This window comes from Vanellus vanellus (assembly GCF_965231255.1).
Source record: "Vanellus vanellus genome assembly, chromosome: 13".
Taxonomy (NCBI): Eukaryota; Metazoa; Chordata; class Aves; order Charadriiformes; family Charadriidae; genus Vanellus; species Vanellus vanellus.
Genome location: NC_138918.1, coordinates 5525999 through 5553623, shown reverse-complemented (window position 1 = coordinate 5553623; position 27625 = coordinate 5525999). Strand labels below are relative to the sequence as shown.

Sequence of the window (27625 nt, the reverse complement as noted above, 5' to 3'; positions counted from 1 at the left end):
CCAGAACACCTGTTCTGGTTCTTTATTTTCCTATTTTTCTTGAAGTAATTGCAGTCAAACAGGAACGGAGGAATGACCATTCTAATCTGATGATAGCTTTTCCTCTTTTAATCCCAACTATTGCCTGTCCTCAAACTGGCTCTTAAGTAGTCGGTCAGGTCTACCTATCTGTCACCAACCGAACACAACAGTACAACAATAGACGTGGTTTGGGTTTACTTTTGCTTAAATAATGAAGTATGTGTTGAACTCTTAACAGCTAGGCTGCCACCTCAAATTATCTTCAACTGTAGAAGAAACTTCCTCGATGTGTAAGTATTTCAAAAGGGAGAGTGTTATGATGTAGCTGTAATAGTGATCCTGAAAAACCTGTTACTACCTCTGCAGTGCCTGCTAACCGCGTGGGCTGTGGGGCCGTATGCCACCACCACTGGTGGAACACCACTGCGAGGTAGTTCCCACGTGAGCTGCCAGCAGCCTCTCCCCCATTTGCGCTGTGGGACCGTGGGAGATGAAGTCACCACCACCCGTGATGCTGTTAGGCGCACAGTCCAGCCTCGCAGCCGGCGGAGCCCGAAGCACCGGTGAGTCGCTATTCTACTCCTTGCCAAATCCGCCTGCCTAAAGCTGTGTTTCGGGAGGGTGGAGGGCTGCGATGGGGGAGGCACCCGGTCGCAGCGGGGCTGGAGCAGAGGCAGGCACTGCCCACGCGTCCCTCTGCAGCTTCTCCCAAATCCCCGCGAAAGGCCCCTGTTTTTTTTCCCCCCGCGGGCGCCACCCGCCCCACGGCGGCCCCGGCGCTCGGGGGCGGCGCGGCGCCGCGCCACCAGGGGGCGCCAATGCGGCGGCCCCTCCCCGGCCCGGCCCCTCCGAGGGCGGCGGCCCCTCCCCGGCCCGGCCCGGCCCGAGGCGGCGAGAGCGGCCATGAGGCCGGCGGAGCGCTCCCGGCAGGAGACCCTGGCCCTGCGGCGGCGCCGCATCGGGTAAGTACCGCGGGAGGGGTGGAGAAGTGCCGGTGCCACCGCCGCCACCGCCCCTCGGGCCGGGAGAGCGCCACCGCCGGGCGGCCCCGACCCGGCCCCGGCGGCCCCGACCCGGCCGCCTCCCGCACGCGTTCCCCCGCACGTCGGCAGCGGCGGGTGGCGGCCGCGGTTGCCCCCCGCGGTTGCCCCGGGGCTACAGCAACCGCCTTCCCGCCCCGCCGGGACCGCGGGTTGAAACTAGCGACACGGCGGGGGCAGTCGGTGCCGCTAGCGTGCGAAGCCTGGTTTTACGGGGGCAATTAACAGTCATTACGGCTTGCTAAGGAGGGGCGGTATGAAAACCTGTAGGATATCAAGCGTGCTCGTTTAAAGTTTAAACCGCTTGTAAAGCGTTTGAGGTCAGCTCAGCCCGGAGGCCGGCGCGGGGCTGCGCTGGGGCGGCGCTGCCGGGCCGGGCAGAGGGTCTGGCCGACCTCGGGTATCGCCTGTCGCGCAGAAAACTCGTCGCGACACCAAAAACCTGATAGAATTAACAACGTACGTCTGCCCAGTTTGATAGAATCAGGACCAGACTCGGGCTCAAACTTCTCGCTGCTTCAGCTGACCAAAAAAATTCGTAATTGCGTAGACCGCTGCCAGGAACAGCAGCGGAACTCTCTCTACGTATTTAACTGCGGGAGTGCTTTCGTGTTGTACCTTATATATTCAAAATCAAGGCTGCTTTAATCTGTAAATATTTTATGAACCCAGAAGTTGGGCTGAAAGTAATTGCTAGAATTAGAATTGTGCCATTACGTGAATCTGAAGAATACCATTTGGTGTATTTAATCTTTTTGTAAGTGATTTGCTCTGTCACTGGGAACAAAGCCCCAGCCTCTGCGAGCGCTGAGCAGTCAGGATAAGCTCTTAGAAAAAACCGACTGTTCTACTATTCCACTGCCAGCTCACACAGAAAGTACAGGATTCCTGCAGGGGAGGGATAGCGAGGCAGTTTCCCATATATCATCATCTTTTCTTGTTTGTTTGACAATGATTTTGTATTTACGGTCAAATTGTTTTATTTTTGTATAAGCAATCTTACTAAATTAAGCATGAAAGTTTGGCATTGCCCTTCAGAGTCAAATCTCTGCAACTTCTACTTAGGCAGACATGTGTTTCAATTTTACTTGTTTGGCAATTTATTTAAACAGTAGAACAAAACAAACGCACCGCACTAAACTCAGACTTATAAAATCACACAAGGTTTCAGCTGAGGTTAGGGAAGCGCTATACTGACAACCGCCCACACCGTGCTACCTGGAAAATCGAGATCTTAACAAGAATAGCAAGAATAGAATAAAAATAACTACAAGGTGAGAGAAAAGCACAAAAGAGGGTTTCAAGAACGCAAAGGGCAGAGAGCACAGACAGTGAGGAACTGCAGTTAAGATTGGATGAAACTATAGAGCTAAGTCCTAGCTGTGATTAGAGCACAAGTTCTCTTCCACATCCCACCATCTGGTTTAGGGGCATGAAATAGGATGTTGGCACGTGCTGGCAAACTGGGGAAATGTCTTTCTCTTGATTAAATGAAAATATTACCAGCAAAATAAACTATGTGACTTCTAGAATTCACCAAGATTTATTTTGCTTTCTGATGCTTGCCATAGCTCTTCTTGCAAGCTGTTTTTTTCTCATGATCCGGTGAAGATTGTAAAGGCAAAAGGCCAGTATATGTATGATGAGAAAGGAAGACAATACCTTGACTGCATAAACAACGTTGCTCACGGTAAGTTAAAAGTCATGTTATTCGATAGCATGTTTTCCTAAGCAGAACAAGGAACAATCAGTACTTTTTACCACTGTTGTATTGTGTTGGGAGGAGGGGTTGTTTAACTGGAAAAGTGGAAGAAACCTCTCAAGCCCATAGTTTGGGAAATTATGGTTCACGTTTGGATTTCTGTGTGCACTAATGGGCTTTGCAGGTGTTTCCTGTTCTGTCTTCCTAGAAACAGACTTGTCTAAAACTTGCAGTATTTTTTTTTCCATAAAAGCTCAAGCAAAGCACCTAACTGTAAAACTAACAAACGGCTTAACAGTTTGTTGCATTTGTAAGTCACTGCTAAGGCTACAGTGGGAGGACCACTGCTCAGTGGTGCCTTATTTGAGTACGATGAGGTAGCTGCTGCTTTCTTACAGTATTTGAAATCTCTCATAACTGGTCAGTGCTGTCACTAACACCCTAGGCAGGGCTAATAATTCTTTGATGCTAAAGCTTACCAGCACATTCCCAAATCCCTAAATTATTTACATGTCAAATCCAAATATCAAATTAGACACTATTTGTTTTAGCAAACAAAGTACAGTAGCAGACAACTTCAAACCTTTTGAGAGGGGGGAAAAAGTACATTTTTTAAAAAAGCCTGCAAGGTGTACTGACATTGTCTTCTGCTGACGATATCGTTACTGCCCCACTGATGAAATATGATCATCAGTGATAATAGCTCTGTACTATTAGGGAAATATAAGCTTTAAGTTAGTATGCGAATGAACACCATGCATAATACGGAAGAACTCTCAAACCACTCTCCACACTCTCTTGCAGTTGGACACTGTCACCCTGATATAGTAAAAGCAGCCCATGAACAAAATCAGTTGTTAAATACAAATTCTCGTTATCTTCACGACAACTTGGTCGATTATGCAGAGAGGCTTTCAAAAACGCTACCCGAGAAGTTATGCATCTTTTACTTTTTGAATTCTGGGTAAGTTGGGTGTATTATAATTGATACTATGTTTTTCACTAGTTACATACAGACCAGTATCATACTCTTAGCAGCAGCTGTGGTGGTTTGGGTGTGATCTGGTGTGGATGACTATATATTGACAAAAAAACATGGTTTGAGGTTTTTGAAGAAATTGTGGTTTGTTTTAGAACTTCTATGATTCTGAAGTTTACGTTTAGCAAACTATCAGGAAGCTAAACTAGTGCTTTATTTAAGAAGGGGTTTAATTATGTTTATAGGGCCTCAGACTATGACTACAAAACACTACATAAATTTTTACTATATTAGCTTCTATGACTTGTCTTCTGAACTTGGAATTACTTCTATCATCAAAAAACATGTAACAGATGTTACATGATCTATTTCTGCTTAAGGGGGTGTATTCCCAGGCAAACTACAGCTCAAAAAAAAAAAAAAAAAAAAAGGAACTGCTTTAAAAGTAGTTGTTTCTGTACTCCAGCTTTTTAAGAGGGATTCTGTTCTGCAGAACAGTCCTACCTAATGTCTGCTGATTACTAAAGGATCTGCTGGTACAGTGTATCAAGTCTGTTTTCTGCAGACGCAAATTGCGTTGTCAAAATTCATGACATCCACAACGAAACACTTAACAAATTTTTCAATTGTAGATCTGAAGCTAACGATCTTGCCCTAAGACTGGCACGACAGTATACAAAACATGAAGACGTTATAGTTTTAGACCAGTAAGTATATTGGCAGTTTTATCCACTGTGGGGTACAAGGCTCGGTTTTGGTCTGTGGCTGGATGATTTCTGAAAACCCACTGTAACAGGAAGGCTGTAACCAGAGAGTCGAGGGAAGTAATTTTTCCTACTGTTCAGTACTTGTGACACCAGCCCAGAGAACTGTGTCCAGGTTGGGCTCTCCAGCCTATGACAGATGTTAACGTACTAGAAGGAGGCCAGCAGTGGCCTGCCACAATGGGTTGAGAGGTTAAGAAAATTGGATTTTGTCAGCTGTAAGAGATGGCTAGAGGGAGATCTTACTGCAACTACAACTATCTAATGGGAAGGTGCAGAAAAGATGGAGCCAGGCCTGAAGATGTATGGTGACAGGAAAAGAGACAACAGACATAAGTTAAAACCCAAGGAATTCTGATGAGACATAGGGAAAAACTTTTACCGTGAAAGATAGTAAAAAATTAGAATGGGATGCCCAGAGAAACTGCAAGCTCCATCACTGGAGGTTAGTCAGAAGTAGGCCAGACGTGTCCCTTCCAGTTGTACTGCTTGTGACTTACACTGCTGTGATTCTAGTCACTGGCCCAAGTAAACCAGTGACAAGGAGTACTGTCCCTCTGCATCCCTTAGAGTCAAGATGTGCAAAAAAAAAAAAAAAAAAAAAAAAAAAAACCAAACAAACCAGCCAAATACTACTAAGCTGATTCATAGAAACTGCAGATTGTGTTCTCAGTTTAAGGGACTGTATTCCCACCAGGTGCCAGAGCCTAGCTACTCTTTAGCCATCAGTAATGCTAATCCTAAAGAAGTTTTTGATATTGAGGAAATTACTGTTTAGTTGTGCTAATTGTTTTTTAAGTGCTTACCACGGACATCTGACATCCTTGATTGACATAAGCCCATATAAATTCAGAAATCTAGAAGGACAAAAGGAATGGGTCCACGTGGTATGTACTTCACCCTGTAACTATTAACTACTTGTAAATTTAATGAAGTCTTATTTATGATACAGTGAATACAGGATACTGTTCCTTTGCATAGGCTCCTGTTCCAGACACGTACAGAGGACTTTATAGAGAAGACCATGAAGATTCAGTAACAGCCTATGCTAATGAAGTGAAAAATATTATTGAGCAAGCGCATAAGAGAGGCAGAGAGGTAAAAAGTGATTTCCTTACCCATTTGTATTGCCTTAGAAATGAGCATGGCTGACTGTCAATGCCATTCAGGATTACTGAGCTAAATGGTATGGACTTGGCAAAAAGCAAAGATCACATAATCATGCAAGAACCATCTAATGACAAAAAGCTTGCTAATTGTTAACACAATTTCCACAACTGTTCTGTATTGGGTTCAAAACATTACATGCTACATATGTTTCAGATTGCTGCATTTTTTGCTGAATCTCTGCCAAGTGTGGGTGGTCAAATCATTCCACCAGCAGGCTATTTTCAGAAGGTTGCAGAGTAAGTGGTCATTCATTATTTTAACTTTTTGAATTTAACATACTTGCTAAATATAGATGATAGAGAATTCCTCTGCCTGCTGTAGCATATAGCTTGATAAGCAGGAAGTAGCTTATGCCTCCATGTTAGAATGTAAACTTTGTATGGCAAAGACCTATTGCTGAACATGAGATATAGAGTATCTGCCTGTACAAGTTTGTTTCCTGAAGTTTGGCTAAGTAATGCTTTCTGTATGTAATTCTTAAACAGTAAATATTATGTTCTGTTTCCTCTTAAGAGACAATAAAATCTGTTATATTACAGGCACGTGCACAAGGCAGGAGGTATATTTATTGCTGATGAAATTCAAGTTGGCTTTGGCAGGGTTGGCAAGCACTTTTGGGCATTCCAGCTTCAGGGAGAAGACTTTATACCTGACATCGTCACTATGGGGAAACCCATAGGAAATGGGCACCCTCTCGCCTGTGTAGCAACAACGAAAGAAATTGCAGAAGCGTTTGCAGCCACGGGAGTAGAGTATTTTAATACAGTAAGTAAAAAGCTGCCCCAGACTCCCTTTTTCTACAGGAGTCTAAGCATTATTAAAATTAGATAATCATACATTTTTAATTAATCTTTATCACCCACATAGTTACTGTATATATTATTTGTGTCTTTCTAGTACGTAACTTCCTATTTACTGGCTCCATCTGATGTAAATGCCAGTATGCTCAGTATATCACTGAGTCTACGTGTTCAGTGACAAGATTGCATCTTTCTTCCCTTTCCATGGCTATGCATGTTCCTTTCCTGAATTCAGTTTGGAGGAAACCCTGTTTCATGTGCGATTGGATTAGCTGTGTTAGATGTGATTGAGAAGGAACACCTTCAGGCTCATGCCACAGAAGTAGGAAACTTCCTGATGAAGCTACTCAATGAGCAGAAAATCAAGCATCCCATCATCGGTGATGTCAGGTTTGATGCCTTATTTACATTTTCAGCTGCTTTTTGTTTGGTTCAGTCAGTCATAAAAACTCAATCCAATTGCTGTGGTTTTAAGAAATTCATCAAATCTGTGTTTTAAGCAAAAATTAACAGCCTGCTGTGCATTAGATTAAAACAAATTTGAGCTTATCAAAAGTCTGATATACTTTACCACTCTAGGCCAGTACTGCTTTATTGATTTATTAGTTGCTGAAGGAATTCACTTTCCTATTTCAACTTTTGCTTCAAGTGCACAAAGAACAGAACTAATGAGCTGTATGGAAAATATGCGTAACATCATGTCCTGTGCTGCCATTCTGAGCAGATAAAAGTCTGTACTGTATTACTACATTTCTTAAGAACGCCAATACCTGTTCCATTACTATCCAATAAACATCAGTAATTCTGATACAGTAAAGGTTTGGTCTCACAAAAACCCTTCTCAATTTTTTAGTTCACTTGCAGTTCCTTATTCTGACAGACTGACTATTTTTATTTCTTTTAAAGGGGTTCTGGCTTATTCATTGGAGTGGACTTAATCAAGGATCAAGCAGAAAGGACCCCAGCCACAGCAGAGGCAGAGTATCTAATAACAAGGTAAGCGAACCATTAGGTCCTCCATGTGCAAGGCAAGCACACAATTACAAAGTAACCTTGCCACTCAATAGTTGTTAAAATATAGCCAACTGGCAGAAAAAGAAACCAGTCACTGCAGAAAGGCATTGTCTGGACAGCCTGCATGCTGATGCTTGTAAGTTTTTCTGCAGTATGTGTAAAGGTAAACATAATTTTTTTGTTACTGCTCTTTTCAGACTTAAGGAAGAATATATTCTACTGAGTACAGATGGGCCAGGAAGAAACGTGCTTAAATTCAAGCCCCCAATGTGCTTCAGTATGGAAGATGCAAGATTCGTTGTGGACACAATTGACAAACTACTAACAGGTAGTACAGATCAAAACTGCTTTACAGAGGGTTGCTGTTGGACCACCCTGAAGTCAATGCTGAGTACGATAGAGCCAAGATGGTCAATGCTGAGCACATAGGAAACTTAGTCTTAGTCCACACAAGTTTAGCCTTCCCTTCTAAATTATTCTGGTTTTAAATTCTCAAACAAAACTACTTACTCTACAGATGCATATGCCTTTAAAAATGGCTTTGTTTGGCAGAGGTTGTTTATTTATCTGAACAAGGGGGACTGGTAAAACCTGGTAAAGTTTCATTCTTGACAGCCATAATCTGTGTATATTTGCCACTTTATCTTTTTATACAACTTCTGCACACTCCTTATTAACAAAGTTAGTCCAAAAACTTGTCTTCAAAGTCATGAATTTTCTAAATTGCTATTTTTCTCTTTCCAGATATGGAAAAAGAATGTCTAAACCAAGAGAAAACATCTACTACCTGAGCAGGTATTTATTTATATTCAACCTTTACTATTTAAAAGCCAAGGTTCCTAAACATAACTTCACAAGCATTGTCACTGGCAGTAGAGCAGAACCAGGTTTCCTCAGAGATGATTTTACTTGAAATTAATTTGCAGGAATTTCTGGCAATCTAGATGCATGGACCAGACTTGTGTACATCTGGCATTCACAGCTACCTTCTATCAAAGTCTGACACTTCTAGGATCACTGTATGCATTCATTTGTTTGCAAGCTAGGTCTAACATGTCCTAGAAATGCCTACCACTAGAACATGCTATGCTTGTCTGGGAAGCTTTAAGAATGACAGGGTTTAATCCTTGGCATGCAAATGACATGCACATCAAGACAGAAACATAGCTTTTATGCTAGCTGCTCAGTGACTTAAGTCTTCACGCAGAAGTTGTTGCGGCTGCATAACTATTGCTCAGCAAGTCTCCCCTTAACCGCCCTTAAGGGCGGAAGCACTGTACATTCTGCATGCCACAGCTTGGGAACCTTCACTTACACTAACAGCTTTATGAAGAGCTATAAACAGTACTTTTACTACTGTAGCTCCTGTTTGAAATAGTATTGTCTTCTGTGACATAAAAGTCAAATGTTCTCTTGAGCATTTTTTTGACTACTTCATAGGATCGTTTCAGGTTCATGGCTGTTATGCTTAAACATCAATTTACCCCTGTACTCAGAAGTTTGTGAGCATTATTAAGACTGAGTCCTCTTAACTCTGCCAAGCTTTGCAAATCTTACTATCTGTTGAGGTCCCTCTATAGCTTGCTTACAGAGAACATCTAGCTGCAGCTGATTTTGCCACACACTCATGAGCACAGCTTACACTTACATTTAACACCACCACCCTTTGGTACAGTTAGTATTTCTTCAACCTGCTCTGACTAAAAGACAACCGAGTGCCCAGTAAACCTCTAGGTACATGGATAGGGACGTACCTAATGTAATCATTGTAATCAATGTAGTCATTGGCGGCCTCAGCCACCATACTAGATTCACAGTGCTATGACCCTGAGCTAAGGAGAAACATGCTTTTAGTTCAGTGCAATATTAGTATAGCAGGCACGAGAAAAAATGTGTTAATATTTTATTTAGCAAGTTAATGGAAAGACATACAGCTGTTTGTACTACTTATTCTTGAGAACAGAAAGATTACTCAACAGTGCCAGTTTAACTTAGAGGTCTAGTGACTTAATGTGCTTGTCTGCAATCTAAACTAAGCAAGAAAAATGCCTTTATTTTCTACAGGAAACCAAGAATGCAAAAAGCCTCTTACTAAGTACAGTACTAGTATGACACTTACATATAATGTAAGCAAAAATGAGGCAATGAAATAGATTCCTTTTAATGATGGTTTTACAAAAAAAAGTAACATTATTTTCTTTCCATAGGTTTCAAACAATGTTCAAGATCTACTACTAAGAAACATTATTCTACTATAATAACGCACATTTAGTCTTCATCCTAGCATGTCTTAGACCAGTAAGTTACCTTTGATTTTGTTATTTTCAGTTAGCTTGTTATTAGTAAAAGCTTTAGAAGAAATAAATTTTACAAGAGCTTGTTTTAACTCTGGCAGAAGTGTGGAATTGGCTTTTATTTAAAACAGCATAGCTAAACTTGATTATAAAGGAATATATTTCTAGTAGCTACTTATAAACTACATATTCTAAATTCGTGCTCTTTCAGATTATGACTTTTTGAAACATAAGATGAGCCAATGGTTTGTTGGGTTTTGGTTGGTTGTTTGTTGTTTTTTTTTTTTTTTCTGTAATATCTGCTGCTACCTATGCAAATGCCATTCTAGCTGCCAGTACACCCAGTTCTTCCCAGGCTCCTCTGACTAGTTTCAGTATCCAGTTTCATAACAAGGTCCCTGGTAGCCCTATACTCAACAAACTGTCTCAGTGACCAGGTAAAGTCAAAAACTTCAGTCCCAAATTCATTAACATCAAATGCATGAGGAACAGACAGCTGAGGGCCATGGCTCCCAAAGCGGTTCTTACAAAATACTCTGTCCTCAAGAAATATCCAAGTAGGATTAGTAATTTAAGAGTACATTACAGCCATAAGCAACAACCTTGTGTACCAAGCCCTTGCTTTCAACCAGGCAATTACATGTTCTTTGTATCACAAACAATTCATGCAAAGAAGAAAGGGAAAGCCAGCTCTGCATTTAAGTACCAGTGTCCTCAATTTCTACTTAAGGCCACATCACCTTGTCAAGGAAGCATTACCTGAGAACCTGCTTCCAAAAAACACCAACATCACAGCCAGCTAACAAACAATACACTAGCCAGAATTACTGCAGCAGTATGGTCCTGATACTATGCAAATTTCCTGTTGGAAAGCAAACTGTTTGCTAGAAAAATATTCTGCTACCCCTTATTTCATAAGAAAACAAGTAATAGTATGCAATGAAGTAAAGCATTTCAATTTTAAATCTTGAGACAGTAATACTTTTAAATACTGTACTCATTTGTTTCAGTGGTCTGCATTTTTTTTATTTGCAAGTTGGGCATTAGGTTAATACTCCAGCTGTAAAGACTGGAGATTTAAAACTGGAAATTTAAATCTGATTCAACTTTTTATTCAAGATTTCCACGTAACCCCAGAAAAGTCTTACAGATTTCTAACCTGAAGTTTTTCTTTTCAAGTACAGCCAGCAGGGAGCAGCATATTACAGTCCCCTGCAGGAATAGCTGCATCCCTTTTTTAAAAAAAAGGGAAAAGGTCACTTGTAACATCTGTTTATGTCTTGCCTTAGTTACTTGGTTTGATTCCACTTCTGGTTCCCATTTGTTCAAATAGAATTCATTACAAGAAAAAAAATTGTTGGGGTTTAGCTTTAAAAGGAAAGTGAAAAATCAAAATTGATTACTGCAACCAAGATTAGAAGTTTACTTTTGTGCAGCAGCACTTGCTACTTATTTGTAAATCTGAGATTGGGACTATTCTGCAGCAAGACAGGCAAATCACATGGTAGTTATTGCCTTGAAACAATGGTAAAGCAGTCAAAAAAGGAGAGCATATTTCTAGCTGGTCACTTATCTCTAGAGAAATAGATGACTCTTTAGAGGCAGCTTTTTTACTTCCTCACACAACTTTAGTGGAATTTCTTTAGCCTTTTTTTGATACACATAAAGGCTGTAAAAACTCAAACTTTGCATTGGTAATGTAATGTCTGTCTAACCTGTCTTTCAAGAACTTGTGAAGTCTCAGACTCAAGACAGTGAAACGTGAAGGAAGTGCAGCTAGCTTTTTGCACACCTCCTAGCTTCCTTCTGCCATGCTGTCTAGACTCCCATGCCCTACCTGAAACCTATGCCTCTGGCTTCTCCTAGCAGAGCCCTACAATGCAGACACTAACAGAGCCATTATGCCAAGCCTCTGTGCTTGTCTACAACATGAGCCACCAACCAGTACAGCCTCTACAACAGCCAGGGTTTCTGCCCGAATTCTCTTCCATAACCTCCAGGCAGAAGTGACCGTGGTTTTTAGCCACCACTTAACTGCAAGTGAGCACAACTACCAATACAACCTTCTAATTTAAAGATTAAAATCATTTAAGCACAACTCTTCACCTATCAAGGTACTGCCATGAACTACATTCTGGGAACAGTATACTGGCATTTTACTAATACATAAGCTGAAGAATGGCACAAGACACTAGATTACGCCTTTTTTATTTCAAAAGCTAGGATAGCTTCAATATCCATGTCATGGTGAATCAGAACACATGTAAAATACCTTACAATACATTAGATTCCAAAAAGGTACCAAAAAGTACAGTAAAATTAACACTTCCATTACAGGAAATGTATGACACAAAAACAATACAAAATAAAAAGGTGGAAAGTGACACTGGTTCCCTAAGATGCATCTCATTCTGTACAACTGGAGTAATGCAGAGTCCATAGTTAACTCCAAGAGGCAGTCCCTAGATGCAGAGCTGCAGCTTTAAGCAGACCCTCAAAATCAGTTTCAGTTTAACCTATTAATAAAATCATTAATTAATATCTTCAGCAAGGCTGAAATTTACACACCACACTGTCTAGACAACTAGTTATCTGTAAGTATTAAACATGTAAAACATTTCCAGGGAGCTCTTCCAAGTAAGATGCACATTTAACAGGCCATAGAAATTTATTGTAAAGTTAAATTTGGTACAGAACTGAAATATCCATCTACAGCATTGTATACAAAACCTATGCAGTCATTTTCCAAAAGAGACCATGCCACTGCATACCTGAATAAGTTTGATCAATATGGCTTGTAGTTATTCTGATGACCACCACGTCTTGGTGTCTTCCCATAATTTGCACTGCCTTGACCTATGAACAAGAGAACAAATGCATTAAACTGCTAATTAGTTACGCTTGCTTATACCCAATACAGTTCTCTTTACTTACTGTAATCATAGCCTGGTCCATATCCATAATACCCATATCCTGAATAATCATAGCCTCCATAGCCACCATAACCTTGCTGATAGCCGTATCCTTGATTCCCATAACCCTGGTTCCAGTAATTGCCATAACCTTGATTCCAATTTTGACTTTGAGCTATAGAAGGGAAAACCATCCACAAAATCCCATTTTAGTACACACAACTTATTTAGAATGTGTCCATACTAAAGTAGTGCGTGTGGTACTTACCGCCGCCTCTTCCACCTCTGCCTCTTCCTCCATAGCTACCTCTTCCTCCACCACTACTGAACTGTTGCTGCTGGTATACTTCTTTTGGCTGTGCTACCTTAATCTCGCACTGAAAATAAAAAACAAGGAAGAGTGTGTATACTGTCTTATAGCAGCAGCATGCAACCTAACCACCTAGAACACCAGCGGTTACTCTAGAGGCAAACGAGGTATACATGCTGTGCTCCATCATGTGACCAGAACTAAGGCATATCCAGAAACATCCAATTTACTGTGCCACCTGGGCAAAGGTAAGTCACTGTTGGCCCTTCAAAGCAGGCCACTGCTTTCAGAGTATTTTATACTGCCTATTCCCTACCACCAGCTTCCCCATGGAAGAGAAAGGTTAGTCATTACAGGCCATACAAAACAGGCCACTGCTTTTGGAGTGTTTTAATACTGCCTGTTCTCTACTATCAACTCCCCCATGAAAGAGGTGCTGAGGCCATCTCAGCATAGCCACTGCTCCTGTAGGAGCCACACGGCTGCCCTCTGTCCTGGCACAACCTCTAAGACAAGGTTGTTGCTATTGTACCACTTCACCTGAGCTGCACCAAAATGAACAAGGCTCTGAGCAATGCACCAGAACGAGTTTTCCTGGCAGCCTTCGTACAGCCTATACACTGAGCATCTGCATTGGACTGTAAAGTACACTTACCAACACTTGAAACCATCACTTATCAAATACTAAGAACAGCTAAAAACCAACCAGAACTGACATTTCCAAGACAGGTTCCCAAGCTGCAGTTCAAGCTGTCAGCCAGCTTCCTACTTCCTGAATCCTTGCACAGTCCAAGAGGAAAGCTACTGCTGCTGTGAAAGAACAACTCTCTGATAGCAGCACCTGAGCAAGCCTGGCTTGGAATTCTTCACACAGGAGCCTTAAAAGGTAACCTGCCCTTTTTATTATCTCTATGACACAAAACCAAGCCATAGTCATGATACACAGATATGATTTCTCAGCTCTATTTGCACATAAGCAAACTTTTCTGCTAACTACTGTGTCTTGACAACCACTAATGCATTAGGTTTATCAAAATTTATTCTGTGCTGTCAAGACCAGTCTTAAACTAAGTGCAATCTAAGTCACTGTGCCAGACAGCATGACCAGATCTGACAGGGCTTTGAAGTTAGCATACGGTCAGCACTGGCCATGGAGCAAGGGAAGAGGAATATCTCCAGCCAGCACACATCATTTGCCTCCAGTCCTCTTCTCATTAGCTTAACACATGAGCCTCTATTAGCTATTCTCACAACGAGCACTGCCAGCTGTTCAGAACACCTCATACCATTTTTACAGTAGTTCACCTAATCAGCTGACCAGGTACAAGTTGCCATAAGCAAACATTTACTCTCTGCATCCTTGTATTGGGTTTACGTGACAAGGTTTTGGTAGCAGGGAGAGCTGCAGAGGGGGAGCTTCTGAGAGAAGACATCAGAAGCTGCCCCCATATCAGACAGAGCCAGTTTCAGCCAGCTGCTTACAAAGTTAGTGGCTGTAAGCCTTGAACTTATGCAAGTGCTGTATGCTGAAAACAGGTATGTATCTGTTGAAATGGCTTCTATTGATAGACTGATACATAAATAAGCCAGTTTTTCCCACATGTATTTCATAGAATCAAAGAATGGTGTAGGTTGGAAGAGACCTTAAAGATCATCGAGTTCCAACCCCCCTGCCATGGGCAGAGACACCTTCCGCTATTTAATGAATGCAATTAGATACTTTACATACAAAAGTCCCTAGAATGTAGCAAGTGTTAAAGCCACAAGTATTGGCAAAGCATCTCAGTAGCCTCTGTGACTGAACTTACAGAAAAAACAAAACAAAAAACTCTGGTAAATGGCAAGCTGTCCTTATTGTAATTTGGGTACCCTGAAATCAGGTCTCCAAAATCCTTTTCAGATTGTAGATGTAGAGGTATTATACTTAATAACTTGGACAAAAATTTACAAGTCAAAGTTTTTACCTTGCTTCCACTGACGTTATGGAATTTCTTCTCCAGAACCTTCTTCACTGGATCCTCTTCCTTGAAAGTGATGAACACAAACCCCCTCCTTTTGTTGGTCTTTGGATCCATTGGAAGTTCAATTGCTTCAATCTGAAGACACAAAATACTGTTTTCAGACTCTTATTTTAGCAGAACACTTAAATGCATGACATTTGGGACAGTAAAACAGACAGTAAGTTGCCTACCTATGCATATTATGCAACACTAAAGTTGCAAGATTCTTTCTATACTAACATTGGCTTTCAGACCAGAGGTTTCAATTTTACAACTCCTAAAAACAATTTTAACATTAGGTAAAGTTATTTGAGTTAGAGGCAAGGGTTTTTAAGTAGCAATGGAAGCATCTAGTGCAGTGTGTGCTTTCCTTGCTCTCAAGATGGGAAATCTCTGGATCAGTTATGGAAGGCTTGATACAGCTGAAGTTACTTTAATTCGCAACTTGCAAATTATTAGTAAACTAAACAGCAACTGTTTCAGTGTTTACTAAGAGAACATTACACACCTCTCCAAATTCTCCAAAGTATTCCCTGATTTTCTCTTCTGTGGCTTCTGGGTTTAGTCCACCAACAAATATTTTCTTCACTGGATCCTTTTTCATTGCCATGGCCTTCTTGGGGTCAATTAGTCGTCCATCTAGCCTGTGTTCTTTCTGTTCCAGAACCTGAAAGATAGTTTGATAGGATTAACTCAAGCTGAAAAATTTTCCCTAGAAATTAAGAAACAGAAATATGAAGCTTAAATTCACCTTTTCAACACTCCCAGGTTCTTTGAAGAGAATAAATCCAAAGCCTCTGGATCTTCCTGTGTTAGGGTCCATCTTTATCGTACAGTCGGTTACCTCACCAAATTTGGTGAAGTAATCTTTCAAGTCTTTTTTGCTTGTATCCCAACTGAGGCCGCCAACAAACATCTTCCTGAAATTTCAAAGAGACAACAGCTATTTAGATTCAGGAAGTACTGCAGAAAAGCACATGCAGCAAGATGCTCACAGTGGTACACACCTCAGCAGCATTGTCAGAAACAAGATAACTGTTGGAAGTTTAACAGTTTTGCATCTTGTCAAAAGCTAGTGATACTATGGGAATGCACAAGGGCAGCTTTCTCCCCTCTCTTTTTGAGGGAATGACACAGTGCACACTGAAGTTTATTACAGGCTATGAGAAACACTAGAAATTGCCTAAATATTCCTTACCAGCAACGTATTTTTTTTTAACAGAATCTAAAATATTCCTTGCCAGTAATTTACATTCTTTCAACAATATTCTGTTATTTGCAACAAAGTAGTATTGATTATCAAGTACTGCCAATTCAGTTTTTGGAAAGAACCTAGCATCATTCCTACTGCTTTGAAAGCACTCAGGATAGAATAAGGCATCAAAAGCAAAATACTTGAGGTCTTTTAGGATTTGGACAAATGGCTATAAAAATTTTAGTCCTAAGAACTATATGCAAAATTTAAATGAGGTATCTACAACCTCCAAGAACAGTCACATACAACAGAAGGGACTTTGGACCTGCCTTAACTACTGTGTTGTGCACTTCCTCCTTAGTTACTGAAACTAGTTCTATCTTCATCAGTACTACAGGAGTATCCTCCACTATTAAGTCTTTACTTTCATGAAGGGACAGTACAGTAGTTCCCTGCCCACTTTCCCACACAAAATATCCTCTGAAGCATCTCAAAGAACTAAATACCAGTGAAGCGCAATACAGAAGTGAAGCTAACAAACAAAACTTAGATAGGTCAATAAGGCATTTTTCAAATGCCTCACTTCAAATGAAAACATTAATAACATGGCTGTATTTTCTATTTTCAGAGTTTCCAAGGTAACAAACTAAGCTTTTAAAAGCATTCCAGCCTTTTTATCTAACTATAGACTAAAGCAGTTTAAGATGTCATTATTCTGTTTAAAGGCAACCTAGATTTGGCACTAGAAGCTAGCAGCACTTTAGAAACTAGACTATGTTTAAATAAAATTGGCTTTTGGTGTTTATGCATAACTTTGATTTTTTTAAAACTAGCATCCATTTATGTTCAAAAGGCAACATGAGGAAAGAGAAACTGTAGGTGCTATGTTTTTTTCCTTAAACTGGATGAAACCGTATCCTTTGTAGGCTAAACCCTTATTTTTTCAGAAGATCAAGCTGTGCACTCTTAACTGAGAAGTGCAGCATGATACATAGGGTCCAAGTAAAGTCTGTGTGCTTCTTGCAACCATTATAATAGAGCCTTACAGAAAAGGCCTTACAAAGTTTACTCAGCCTTTCAATAACAGGTGAAAGAAATGTAACTTGATAGATTTCTTCTCATCACAACAGTTTACTGACCACACATCAGTGCTACTGTCTGTACAGACTGACAGTGGTTTTCCGTAGCACACCCTGTCATCATTGACTTGCACTTACAGAATAATCAAGAGAAATTCAATGGTTAGGGGATGACAGGAATTTGTCTGGAGGCAGCTTTAGCTGCTTTATGTCATCAGATTGGGGCTGTGGTGCACACACAGATGTTGCCACATGCTAAATTCACCTCTTACCACAGCAGTAGATATTACACTTTGTAATTTACAGTCCTTTGTTTAGTTATTGGAATGATTGATACCTACATATAACTAAACACCACAGTGTAAAGCTTTTGCAATTAAGACCGGATTCCTAGTATGTGGCTTTGCCTTCAGAGGCCACACGAGCTGGACAACTGCACTCTTAACGTGTAGTCTTTTTTTTTTTTTCATCCCAAGTGTATTAGTGCAGCTAAATCAAAGCACGTTTCAGCTCTCAACAAAATACTCTAATGTCAGCATCCTGAACAGTGCCTTGGACAGCTCTTGTTTTAGCACAGTGCTGAATTTTTCACATAAGTCAATCCCTCTTAATAAGTGCTTTTCTTAGAAGTTTTATTTCACACGGATTTGGGGTTGAAACTGGTCACCTCCTATGCGAGAAAGGGAAAGAGTATCACCCACTTTTCAGGGCAGAATACTAAAAAAGTAGAAGAAAATACACAGCTACAAGGCCTGCTTCTCAGACCTTCTAGTGACTGCAGAAGGTACATCCGGCCCTGGATTATAAGAAACTTGTGCAAGTCTCAGTCCTTCCCTTACAGCCAAAAATCTATTATGCTACTGTGGCTTCAGCTCTCTGTTCAACCTGAGGGATCTGACTCCGATTCAGGGCCCAAGGATAACAAAGGGAGTTCCAATTAAATACACGGGGTAACTTGATTAACAAAGACCCACTTGAGAAACAGGCAAGTAATTTTCAAGTCAAGCAGATATAGTGATCAACAGACTAACTACGATAGATAAGAAATTACTCTTTTGTACACAAGGATGCCATTACCGAAACACAGAGAGACTACACCGAGTCCTCCAGAAAGCACTCGTACGAGATAAGCTGTTTTCTGACAATGTTGCGAAAGAAGTACACCAAAATCGCTCTTACTTATTCAAACACACCACACATCTTCTCAATCATACTGTTTTTCCTTTACTCTATCCAAAAATACTTATCTTACCTCGACTGGCTTGCAAAGCTAGGATTATTTTTTTTTTTTTATGATGCGTTACACAAAACGTGTTCGCATTTACACCGACGCCGGTGGCGATCGGTCAAAGCGAGGTCCACAAAGTTTGAACCTGCCCACCCCCCCCACCAGAAAACAACTCCCTCCATCCGTTCTTTTCCTTAGAAAGGGAAAAGGATGAGGGAAAAACGTGGGATGCGAAGCGAGCCGAGGTATAAATCCCCTTCCATTTTACAGCGTGAGACGGCAACAAACCCGCTCCCCGCCCCTCCCCCCGCCACCACATGGCGCCAACAAAAGGCAGCTCCAGAACAAAGGACGCGCTGCTGCTGCAGGCCCGCCGCCTCACCGCCCGCCCGATCCCTCCGCACCGGGGCCGCCCGCCGCCCTCCCCCGCCGGGCGGAGCGAGGCCCGGCCCGGCGGAGCGCCCCAAGCCGCCCCTCTGGTTTCCGCTCCCGCCGGAGGGCCGCGCCGGGGCCTAGCGGCCGAGCTCCGCCGCCGCACATGGCGCCCGGAGATGGGGGGAGGAATGGGGGGGGGGGCGCGGCCTGCTCCCGCCTCAGCCCGCCGAGGGAGGCGCGGCGCTTACCCCGCGTCCTCCTCGTTCTTGCTGGCGTTGATCTGGTCGCCTTCGGCTCCGTTTTGGCTGGCGGCCGCCCCCGCTGTTCCCGCCGCCGGTCCTGCTCCCGCCGCCGCCGTTCCCGCCGTCGCCGCCGCCGTCGCTGCCGAGCCCGCCGCCGCCACCGCCGGAGCCCCACCGGTTTCGGCCTGCTGCTCTCCGGCGCTTTCGGCCGCTTCGTGCCCGTTCTGGGTGGCGCCGGCGGCGGCCGCCAACTGCTGCTCCGCTTCGGACATGCTGCCCCGTCCGCAGAGGCGAGAGGGACGACAGGCGCCTGCAAGAGAAGAGGGCGGCCCGCGGGTCAGCGAGGCGGCTCCCCCCGCCGGGCCGGTCTGATCCGGTCCGCTCCCGCCCCTCCCCCCCTTTTCCGCCGCCATCCCGCTCATACTCACTTTAAAACCCGCTCTCAATAAAATCCGGGCCGGCCGGAATCGGATTAAAATCCCCCAGGCGCTGGAGCTGACACCCCTCCCCGCGGCGCTCGGCTGCTCCGCACCGGCCCCGCCGCCACCTTCTCCTCCCCCTGAGACACGTACTCTCCGGCCCAGAGCCTTAACGCGTGGCCGCTTTTATACCGCCGGAGCCTGAGCCACACGGCAATAAGACGCTTTCTCGTTGGTCGCCGCCGTCTGTCACTCACGCCGTTCAGAGGTTCCTGTTGGCTCTGCCGCGGAGGGCGGGCGGGGTAAGGCGAAAGGCGGCCCGCGGGACTGGGCTGGGAGGGAAGGCGAGGCGCGCGGAGGCCGCTCGCCTCAGAGCTGAGGGCGGCTCTCCTCCTCCCGGGGTCGCCGCCGCGCCGCTGTCGCCAGGGCAGCCCCCTCCCCCCCGCGGGGGAGGAAGGGCCGGCTCAGGCGGCCGCCTCCTCATCGCCCCGGCGAACGTTTAACTGCTCTCACCAGGCGCTTCACGAAAACCACAAGCGTGACGGGGAGGAAGCCCGGCCCCCGAGGGCGCGGGGCCTGGGCGACGTGTAGTCAGTCCGCTCGGCCGTGGTTCAGTCCCGGCGCCGCCGGGGCAGGCCGGCCCCGCCAGAGCTCGGCTGCGGCAGCCCGGGCCGGCGGGTCCCGGACGGTAACGTTGTGGAAACGCGGCTGTGATGGAGAGCGGGTATTCACCGACAGTGTTGCTCTGGTGTAACTGAAGGCGTGGTACGTACACTGAGTCAGTTACTCCAGTACGAGAGGTTTACTTAATGTTTCCAGCTCTGCTGGTTTAGCAACCGAGAGGGCCAGAATTTGTTGTTTTTAATGGAAACTTGGATGCGGATATTACATAACTTCGGGAGCTGAAGCATGTGCCTAGGCCTTAATTCCTTTTGCCCAAGGATATATCAACCTCGTTGACAAAGTTATGTGTGAAAAGTGCACAAGACAACTGTTCCTTGTAATCATACTTCAAATTCTTGTACAGTGTACCATTCCTAATATCCCATTTGTCCATGTCAAAAGGACAGAGTTTGGCTTTCTCCTGCATCATCAAAAAAAAAAAAAAAAAGCCCTTTGCTTGTGGGCAAAAAGTAACAATTATTACCTAACTTTCTGTCCTAATGAATGTGTATGTTAATACTTGCTTGCTCCATCTTCTGCCAAATATCTCTTCTGGCTCAACTTGAATATTTCATCTGCTATTACAATTCAGAAAGAGTGTGCATAGCTACTTGTGAATAAAAATAAATGGTGGTGATACATTTTGCTGTTGAGTAATCTGGTCTAGGGTCCAGGATGTCCTTCAGCAAACTGCTTTTAGAGCACATTTTATCCTCTATGGGATTCATTTTCTGAACTTGGTAAAACAGGGGACATTAGGTTTGGTTTTGTAAGCTTTGTAACAGAACAACAAGCAGAGCATTAGAGATGAACATGAAATAAAATCAACATGATACATTGAGGGTAAGGCCTTGATATTTTTTTTTTTTTTTTAATAAAAACCCTGTTGCTTCAGGCTATAAGTCAGACCTCTTAAGGGGAAGAGTTTAAAAAAAAGTGAAGTTTTGCTTAGTATTGAGAGATTGTATGAAAAAAAAAGAATTTCAAGCCACTTTTGCTTTGGTGCTTGTGGTACTTGCCACGAGCATCGCTTTAACTGGTCTAAGCCGAGCTTTTTGCTTTGATACCCATGCACACATGCCGCAAGACTGCATCATAATTGTTACTGGACTTGCAACTGATTTTCTTACAATTTCTGGATTTTAAATCCTCAGCCATACTGGCTATTTGCTTTTGTAAATCTTTCCCATCCCCATTCATATTTTTCCTGCTCACAAATGGAAAAGTATTAGAAGCAATCTAAAAATAAGTGTCCAACGCGATTAACTTCAAGAATACACAAGCACAGTGTAATATATGTGATGTGTCAGCCAGGTGCTTTATCTGTGAAGGATATTAATTTGTAAGTATTCTGCCACACTTTCAGCTCAAGCTAGAATAGCTCAGAACTTGATCTTTAGAGATATTTATCTCAACCTAGTCTGCTGACAGGGTAGGGCATGCTATGGACAGGTTCTACATCTAGATCTTTAGGCTAAAATTTGTGAAATAATGTTATATGAGGTCAAGTCTAGTAAAGACAGCACAAAGAGTACCTAACCAGTACACTTTAAAATTGTAATATGTCCACAGGACAGGTTGTATATGTTATCTGATAAGGATATTCATCTTTATAAGAATATATTTTTAATTGCTTTTCTTGTATTGAACTTTAAATAAAATGTTAGAAGCAAAGAAATTTTTCATAAGATACTCTTCATCCTAATTTATACCATCTCAGAGGAACTTACCCCACATCCAGCAAGAGAACGTATTTTGATTTTTTTTTTTTTGTGCAGCTCTGGCTTAGATTGTAAGCCTGCCAGGTCTGTACCAAGAAAGTACAGTTTGTGATTAAAAACAACTATGCTGCTGTCTGTCAGCTGACTGCATTCATTTATACAGGACTGTAAGCCTGCTTCAATTGGAAAATTATCAGGCATTTCCTTAAGTCACTACCGGTGACTAAGGTCAAACTGATATTTGTAGGTTGCTCTAACTGGGATGGCTGAAGTGGTAAATGCTACCACCCTTGTGCCCTGTCCACCTTCTTTTTGCAGGTTTTTATGTGTGCAGCTGAGGTAGCTGACTGCAGAACTACATCTGCTCTGAAGTCACAAGTTTATAGAGCAGCACCTGAGAGTAAACTGAAATTGGCAGCAGTTCATATAAGTCTGCCATGTGAGCATAGGCTCAGCTGATGGATGTAACCTGAGTGCTTTTGATGACATATTTATTACTTAATTTCTTTGCAAGGTTCACTGCCCCAAACAGCTCCTTTGTATTTCATCAAGCCTTGCTAAGGACTTGAATGATTGTAATTTCTTTTGGACTAATCCATATGTTTCCCTTTTCTTTCTTTTTTTTTCCCAGTTCTCTTTCTTGCTTTGCTGAACCTGTCTCCTCTTTCCTTTCGTAGCCCTTGCACTGGTACTTCAGCACGTTATCCTTTTCCTGCTTAACTGTAAAGCTGTACTCTTTTCTGACTGCCCATTTCTCCTGGGCAGGTCCATCCCAGTCTCTCATTTTAGCAATTCCAAACAGCAGTTCCCAACTGCCAAGGCTCTCTGTGATTCCCAGTGCCCCATTTTAATAGTCGTTCGATGCCTTGTATGTTCCATATCCAAGGGCAGTATGACAATGTGGTTGTAGACTGGCTAAGCAGCCTGGTTTGAAAACTGTCACTGGCATGACTAACAAAGTTACTCTTTACATATCTAAACATCGAAGACAGAGAAACTTGAGGACATGGGTTGTTATGATTATTATTTGTCTCACCAGGCCCCATCATGCCACGGGTAATTTTAAAGAATTCCTCCAGGTTGAGAGTTGGGTTTTGGTCTTGTATTTCACTTCCCACTCAAAGCATGTGGTTAATCAAAGAAAAATACACACATACCTTCTTGGGTGGTAATTCTCCTTACATGACACATTTACTACTGAGAAATGTTTGCCATTTTTTTTAATCCTGTAATTACTATGATTATTCATGGTGTTGACTGAAATTCAGTTGAATTTACTTGTGTATGGACTGTCTGATCCTGGGCCTAATTTTGCTGTTTTATCAAACTTGCTGTTTACTCAAAGCCCCACCCTTGGTGTCTGTTCATACCAGTTTTGTCCCATACTTGTCTTCATTGCCTCCTTCCCTTTCTTCTTTATCCTCTCTATATCCTCATTATTTCAATTGTGTTGATTTTTCTAGTTCCCTTCTTCTAACAAAAAAAAAAAGAGAACCAATATATCATTCACTGCCTTGAATCTGTTGATGTAATTTATCCCTTTCCCACACCCTATGCCCGTCTTGTCTAAATTGATTGTAAGTATCTCGGGTCACAGACTGCCTACTATATACAAAATACCATGATACAGGAAGCTTCTGTCTGAGTTACTCTTTATGCACAGTATAAATAAATAAATTTTATTAATAACAAGAAGAAGAACTATGCAAGTAATCCCATTGATTTTAATGGTACGTCTGAAAGTAACTGCTCAAAAGGAGAATGGCAGAAAGGGTGCTTTCTGCTACATGGACTTAAGATGAAGACAAGATGCATTTAAGGAAGGACTGACAATATAACTTCAAAAAAAGCCTTATTTAACTGATTGCCTCTTGTAATTTGCCGAATAAAAGATTTTTATTGGTTTATTCATACATTCATTTATTCATTGTGGATAGCATCACACTGAATACTTATCTCTGAGCTTAGTGGCCTCAGGGATAATCCAAGCCAGTATTATGTTAAACATTATGCAGAACAATGAAAGAGCAAACGCGTGCAAGTGTTTCTGCTCCAGAAGGTTAGGTAAAAGCCTAATATCTGTCATCTGCAGTATCTATACACAATGTTTATACACAGATGAGGAGAAGCTTTATAGAAAATAAGTTGTCACTGCAAACCTCTACAGGTGTTCAACGGGAGCTCATACGAAGCAACAACGTGGGATAAATCAGGAAGGTCTTTATTTGAAAGTGCAGGAGTGGAATTCAGTTGTACCGGCTGGCAGGAAAGAGGAGATATCTTTTCAGTGTCAAACAGAAGGTACCTAGGGCCATATCAGGGTGTGAATGAGCTCACAATTGAAGAGCAACAGTTTTATGTGTGATAGAGAAGACTTTATTTGGAAAGGTGTGGAAAACGAATGTAGTTAAACTGAAGAACTAAGTTGCAGAGCTTTCTGAATGGAAGCAAATGATTTATGTGTTGACGCCAGAGAAAAGAATGTCAACAATAATAGAGATGAGGAGAGCTTGAGCAAGATTCCCAGCCATGTCATGAATCACAAAGATCACTTCTTTTTGACATCTCCACAGCAGTTTAGACCACTCTGAGCCCAAAGCCCATGGTCCGGCCTGTAAGGTTCCACCCACTCCCTTGCACAGTTGGCTGTAAAAGAACTCAGTAGAAAAGTGGTTGTTTTTCAGGCACATACTCATTAACAAGACTTTAAATTGCAATGGAGATACCAGAGGTTTGAAACGAGACAGTGATGAAAGGCAATCACATCTATATTTGCCTAATAGGATGTTGAGCTATGAGCCAGAAGGGAAGGAAGGAGAGTCAAGAACAGTGCTCACCACTGTTTTTGCAGAAAAGGGAAAGAAACACGAGGTACAGTACTGACAAGCCAGGCTGAAACAGTGATTGGAGAAGCAACAGGTGAGAATAACTGGCAAAGCTAAGACAGGACACTGGCTACTGTGCCACACATGACTGAAGGCCAAAGAAGAGATTGGGTTTAGATAGGGTGAGAAGCTTTCACATGACAAGAGGAAGAAAAACTAAGTTTGAAGGGGATTTAGGGTAGAATCGGACAAGAGATGCAACTGGAAGACTTGTAAAAGTGAGAAGACAAGAAGCACTTCTACCAAAGGCTTGTTTGTTTTTTTTTTTTTAATGTAAAAGAGACAAGCTTATCTGTGTGGGTGCTGGGGGGTCAGAGCTGACTGAATGACTAAAGCTGTGAACAAATGACAGAGTGGGCGGGAGGAAGATCAGGAAGTGTAATAGGGTGAGGTTAATAGGGCAAGTCATGAAGACTTACAAAAGACATGCAGATAAGATTTTTGGTTTTGCCACTTAGAGAATTATAGAAAGGGGAAGCATCAAGAGAATATTTTGTTATTTTTATCTTTAAAGAAAATGGTGAGATAGCAAATAGAGGAAAGCAGAAAGGAAGACTTGACAAGGGTTAGCAGCAATGAAAAGCTAGCGAGAATTACAGACGTGCAGATAAGCTGCAGAAGTCAAATTGTTTAGCTGTAAGAAGGCAGAAATGGAGGAGAGAGCAGGCTTGCAGGAGAGGAAGTTAGCTTGATTACAGGATTTCCGTCAGAGACACTTTGCGCTGCAAAAGCAAGCATGGATGAAGCAAGTGCTGAAGGTGAGCCCGTACTGTGGGTAGGTATGACAGTTTGTCATGAGAGACAGAAGGGGAAAAAAGGCAGCGGTGGATGAAAATTGTACGTGTGGTAAATGTATAGCTCGTAAGCAAATACATTTTTCTGTGCTTAATGTCAAAATGCAAATAAAGATAAAAAGTACAAGCTTCGTTTTTAATCAGTGCAATTAGTTGGTATTATTTCTGTAGCTTGTCTTCACTCTTATTTTCATCATTCTGTTTTTCTTTCCTTTTTTAACAGTCTACAAGACATTAGTTTCTCCACCTTCTTGCAGTATTTGAGTACAAAGCTCTGAAATAATATTTTTCCTCAAAAAGTTGCTTCTCTGTTGTTACTAGAATGCAAATGCACCTGCAGCCACAATCTTTCAGTGTTATTATATTCCATGCCAGCTAAAAATAAGTGAGACAACTAAGGCTTGTTAAACCGCTTAACAGATAAGATACGGCAGCAAAGCTATGCCCAGAGAAGTATTCAGGACTGTGATGGTTCATTACATGGTAATCATGATTTTACTTTTTTTTTTTTTGTTTCTTTTCTTAAAGTCACATCCCTGGCCTGCAGAAGTTAGGGAAGATGCTTTAGACCAGCCTTTTAGTTATCAGAAATATTTTTTCAAGCACTATAAAGATAATATGCATAAGATAATGATATTAACACAGGGTTGTAAGGTCAGGTTTATGGAATCCAAGGCTTTAGAAGAAAGCTTCGAGCTTCTACTACGGTAAAAATATATGTCTCTGTTAAGGAACACATAACGTTATTTTCTCTTAACATGTGGGGCCACTTTAAATTTGTAACTCTTGCATTATTAAACCATCGTGGGAAGCGTAGCAGGAGGAAACCCGGGGTAATTGGCTGCGGCTCCAGATGCAGCCGCCCGCTCATTGGCGAGCGGAGGATTCTCCGAGCTACTAAAATTAGACAATCTCCGCCCTCCAGAAATGCTTCTGGAAACAGCGAGGAGGAGAAATTCTGGCAGAGACCGAGGGCCCGTGGCAGGGGGTGAACTGCACCAGACCCTGCTCCCGGCGGAACAGCAGCATAGAACGATGCACATACATTTTTTTTTTTTCTTTAACTTGGTTAGCTGGGGAAAAAAAAAAAAAAGCACACAATAAAGAAATTGCAAGAGATTAATGTTAGCAGTGTTTTACACTGGTATTAAATTAAACATTTCTTATGTAATAATAATTCTGAAGGCTGAGGAAGCCTTTGAACTGCTCAGTCTAAGCTAGGGTTGTCAGATTTGTGCTCATTGACTTTGAAAAGAAACGATTCTTGCTGAATTAACTCTGAACTAAATTGAAAAAGTGGTGAACTCTTTCTATCAGTTGTTTTGTTTGGTTTTTTTTACTGAAACATGTTTACCCATTATCTCTGTGTAGTTGCAGTGTTTACAATGCCTTCAAATTAAATATTGGATGTTATCTCTGTTAAAGAAACAAACACCATGTGCCTGTATCACTGAAGGAAAGTCTGCATCTGAATTACTCAGTCTTGTGCACTTGGAACCTTTATTTTTCTAAGGTATGTGAATAAAAACTTCAGTCTTTGGTTTTTAAACGTATTTCAAACTGGCTGCGAGGAAATAATTGCATAGTTTTGTTTCTCATATCTATTTTTACATTTACATTACTCATGAAAAAGAATAAGGGAAGGTTGATTTTTCTTATGCTAAAACCAGCTTTTGCAGCAAATTTGCCATTTCCTCCACTAACCAGGGTACACAATGCCAGCACCTATGACTCGTAATGTGTCGTGTTCTTTTTTTTCTCCTTTGCATCTACTTTCCGTCTGATTTAATTAAAAAAATTGAAGCCTATATACCTATTTTCTCTCTCTGTGCCTTTGTCAGCGTCACCCCAAGGACTCAAACGCGATGGCCAGTTCCAGCTGAATTTGCCGCAGGCCAGAGGTCGAAACAGCACCTCGGATCCCGCAATTTTTTTGAGAAATGGCTAATAAGAGGGGCTGAGGCCCAAAGGAGCGGAGGCATGGCTGCGGGGCGAGCTGGGTTGTTATCGGGGCCGTG

General features: G+C 42.2%; 2 protein-coding genes across 9 annotated transcripts in view; one reads left to right on the top strand and one right to left on the bottom strand.

Moving 5' to 3' along the window:
• HNRNPAB (heterogeneous nuclear ribonucleoprotein A/B) overlaps positions 1-19691 on the bottom strand; it is a 30998-nt gene extending 11307 nt beyond the window's left edge. For 2 of the 8 annotated variants that reach the window (XM_082489796.1, XM_082489794.1), the window contains exons 1-8: positions 19554-19691; positions 19132-19435; positions 15758-15926; positions 15515-15673; positions 14971-15102; positions 12965-13073; positions 12719-12871; positions 12556-12640 (exon numbers count right to left, since the gene is read on the bottom strand). In XM_082489796.1, coding sequence (XP_082345922.1) covers positions 12570-12640; positions 12719-12871; positions 12965-13073; positions 14971-15102; positions 15515-15673; positions 15758-15926; positions 19132-19397 — 1059 coding nt within the window. In that variant the 5' untranslated portion in view covers positions 19398-19435; positions 19554-19691 and the 3' untranslated portion in view covers positions 12556-12569. Of the gene's footprint in view, positions 1-11975; positions 12641-12718; positions 12872-12964; positions 13074-14970; positions 15103-15514; positions 15674-15757; positions 15927-19131; positions 19436-19553 lie in introns of those variants that run through there. The other 6 variants (XM_082489800.1, XM_082489798.1, XM_082489795.1 and 3 more) reach the window with 5 other exon arrangements.
• PHYKPL (5-phosphohydroxy-L-lysine phospho-lyase) lies at positions 907-9881 on the top strand. The gene is made up of 13 exons (XM_082489792.1): positions 907-983; positions 2633-2751; positions 3568-3727; positions 4375-4449; positions 5306-5393; positions 5488-5604; positions 5830-5912; positions 6216-6441; positions 6712-6866; positions 7383-7472; positions 7688-7818; positions 8235-8285; positions 9698-9881. The coding sequence occupies exons 1-12, from the start codon at positions 925-927 to the stop codon at positions 8279-8281; spliced, it is 1350 nt and encodes a 449-aa protein (XP_082345918.1). The 5' UTR covers positions 907-924; the 3' UTR covers positions 8282-8285; positions 9698-9881.
• Positions 19692-27625: the final 7934 nt, after the last annotated feature.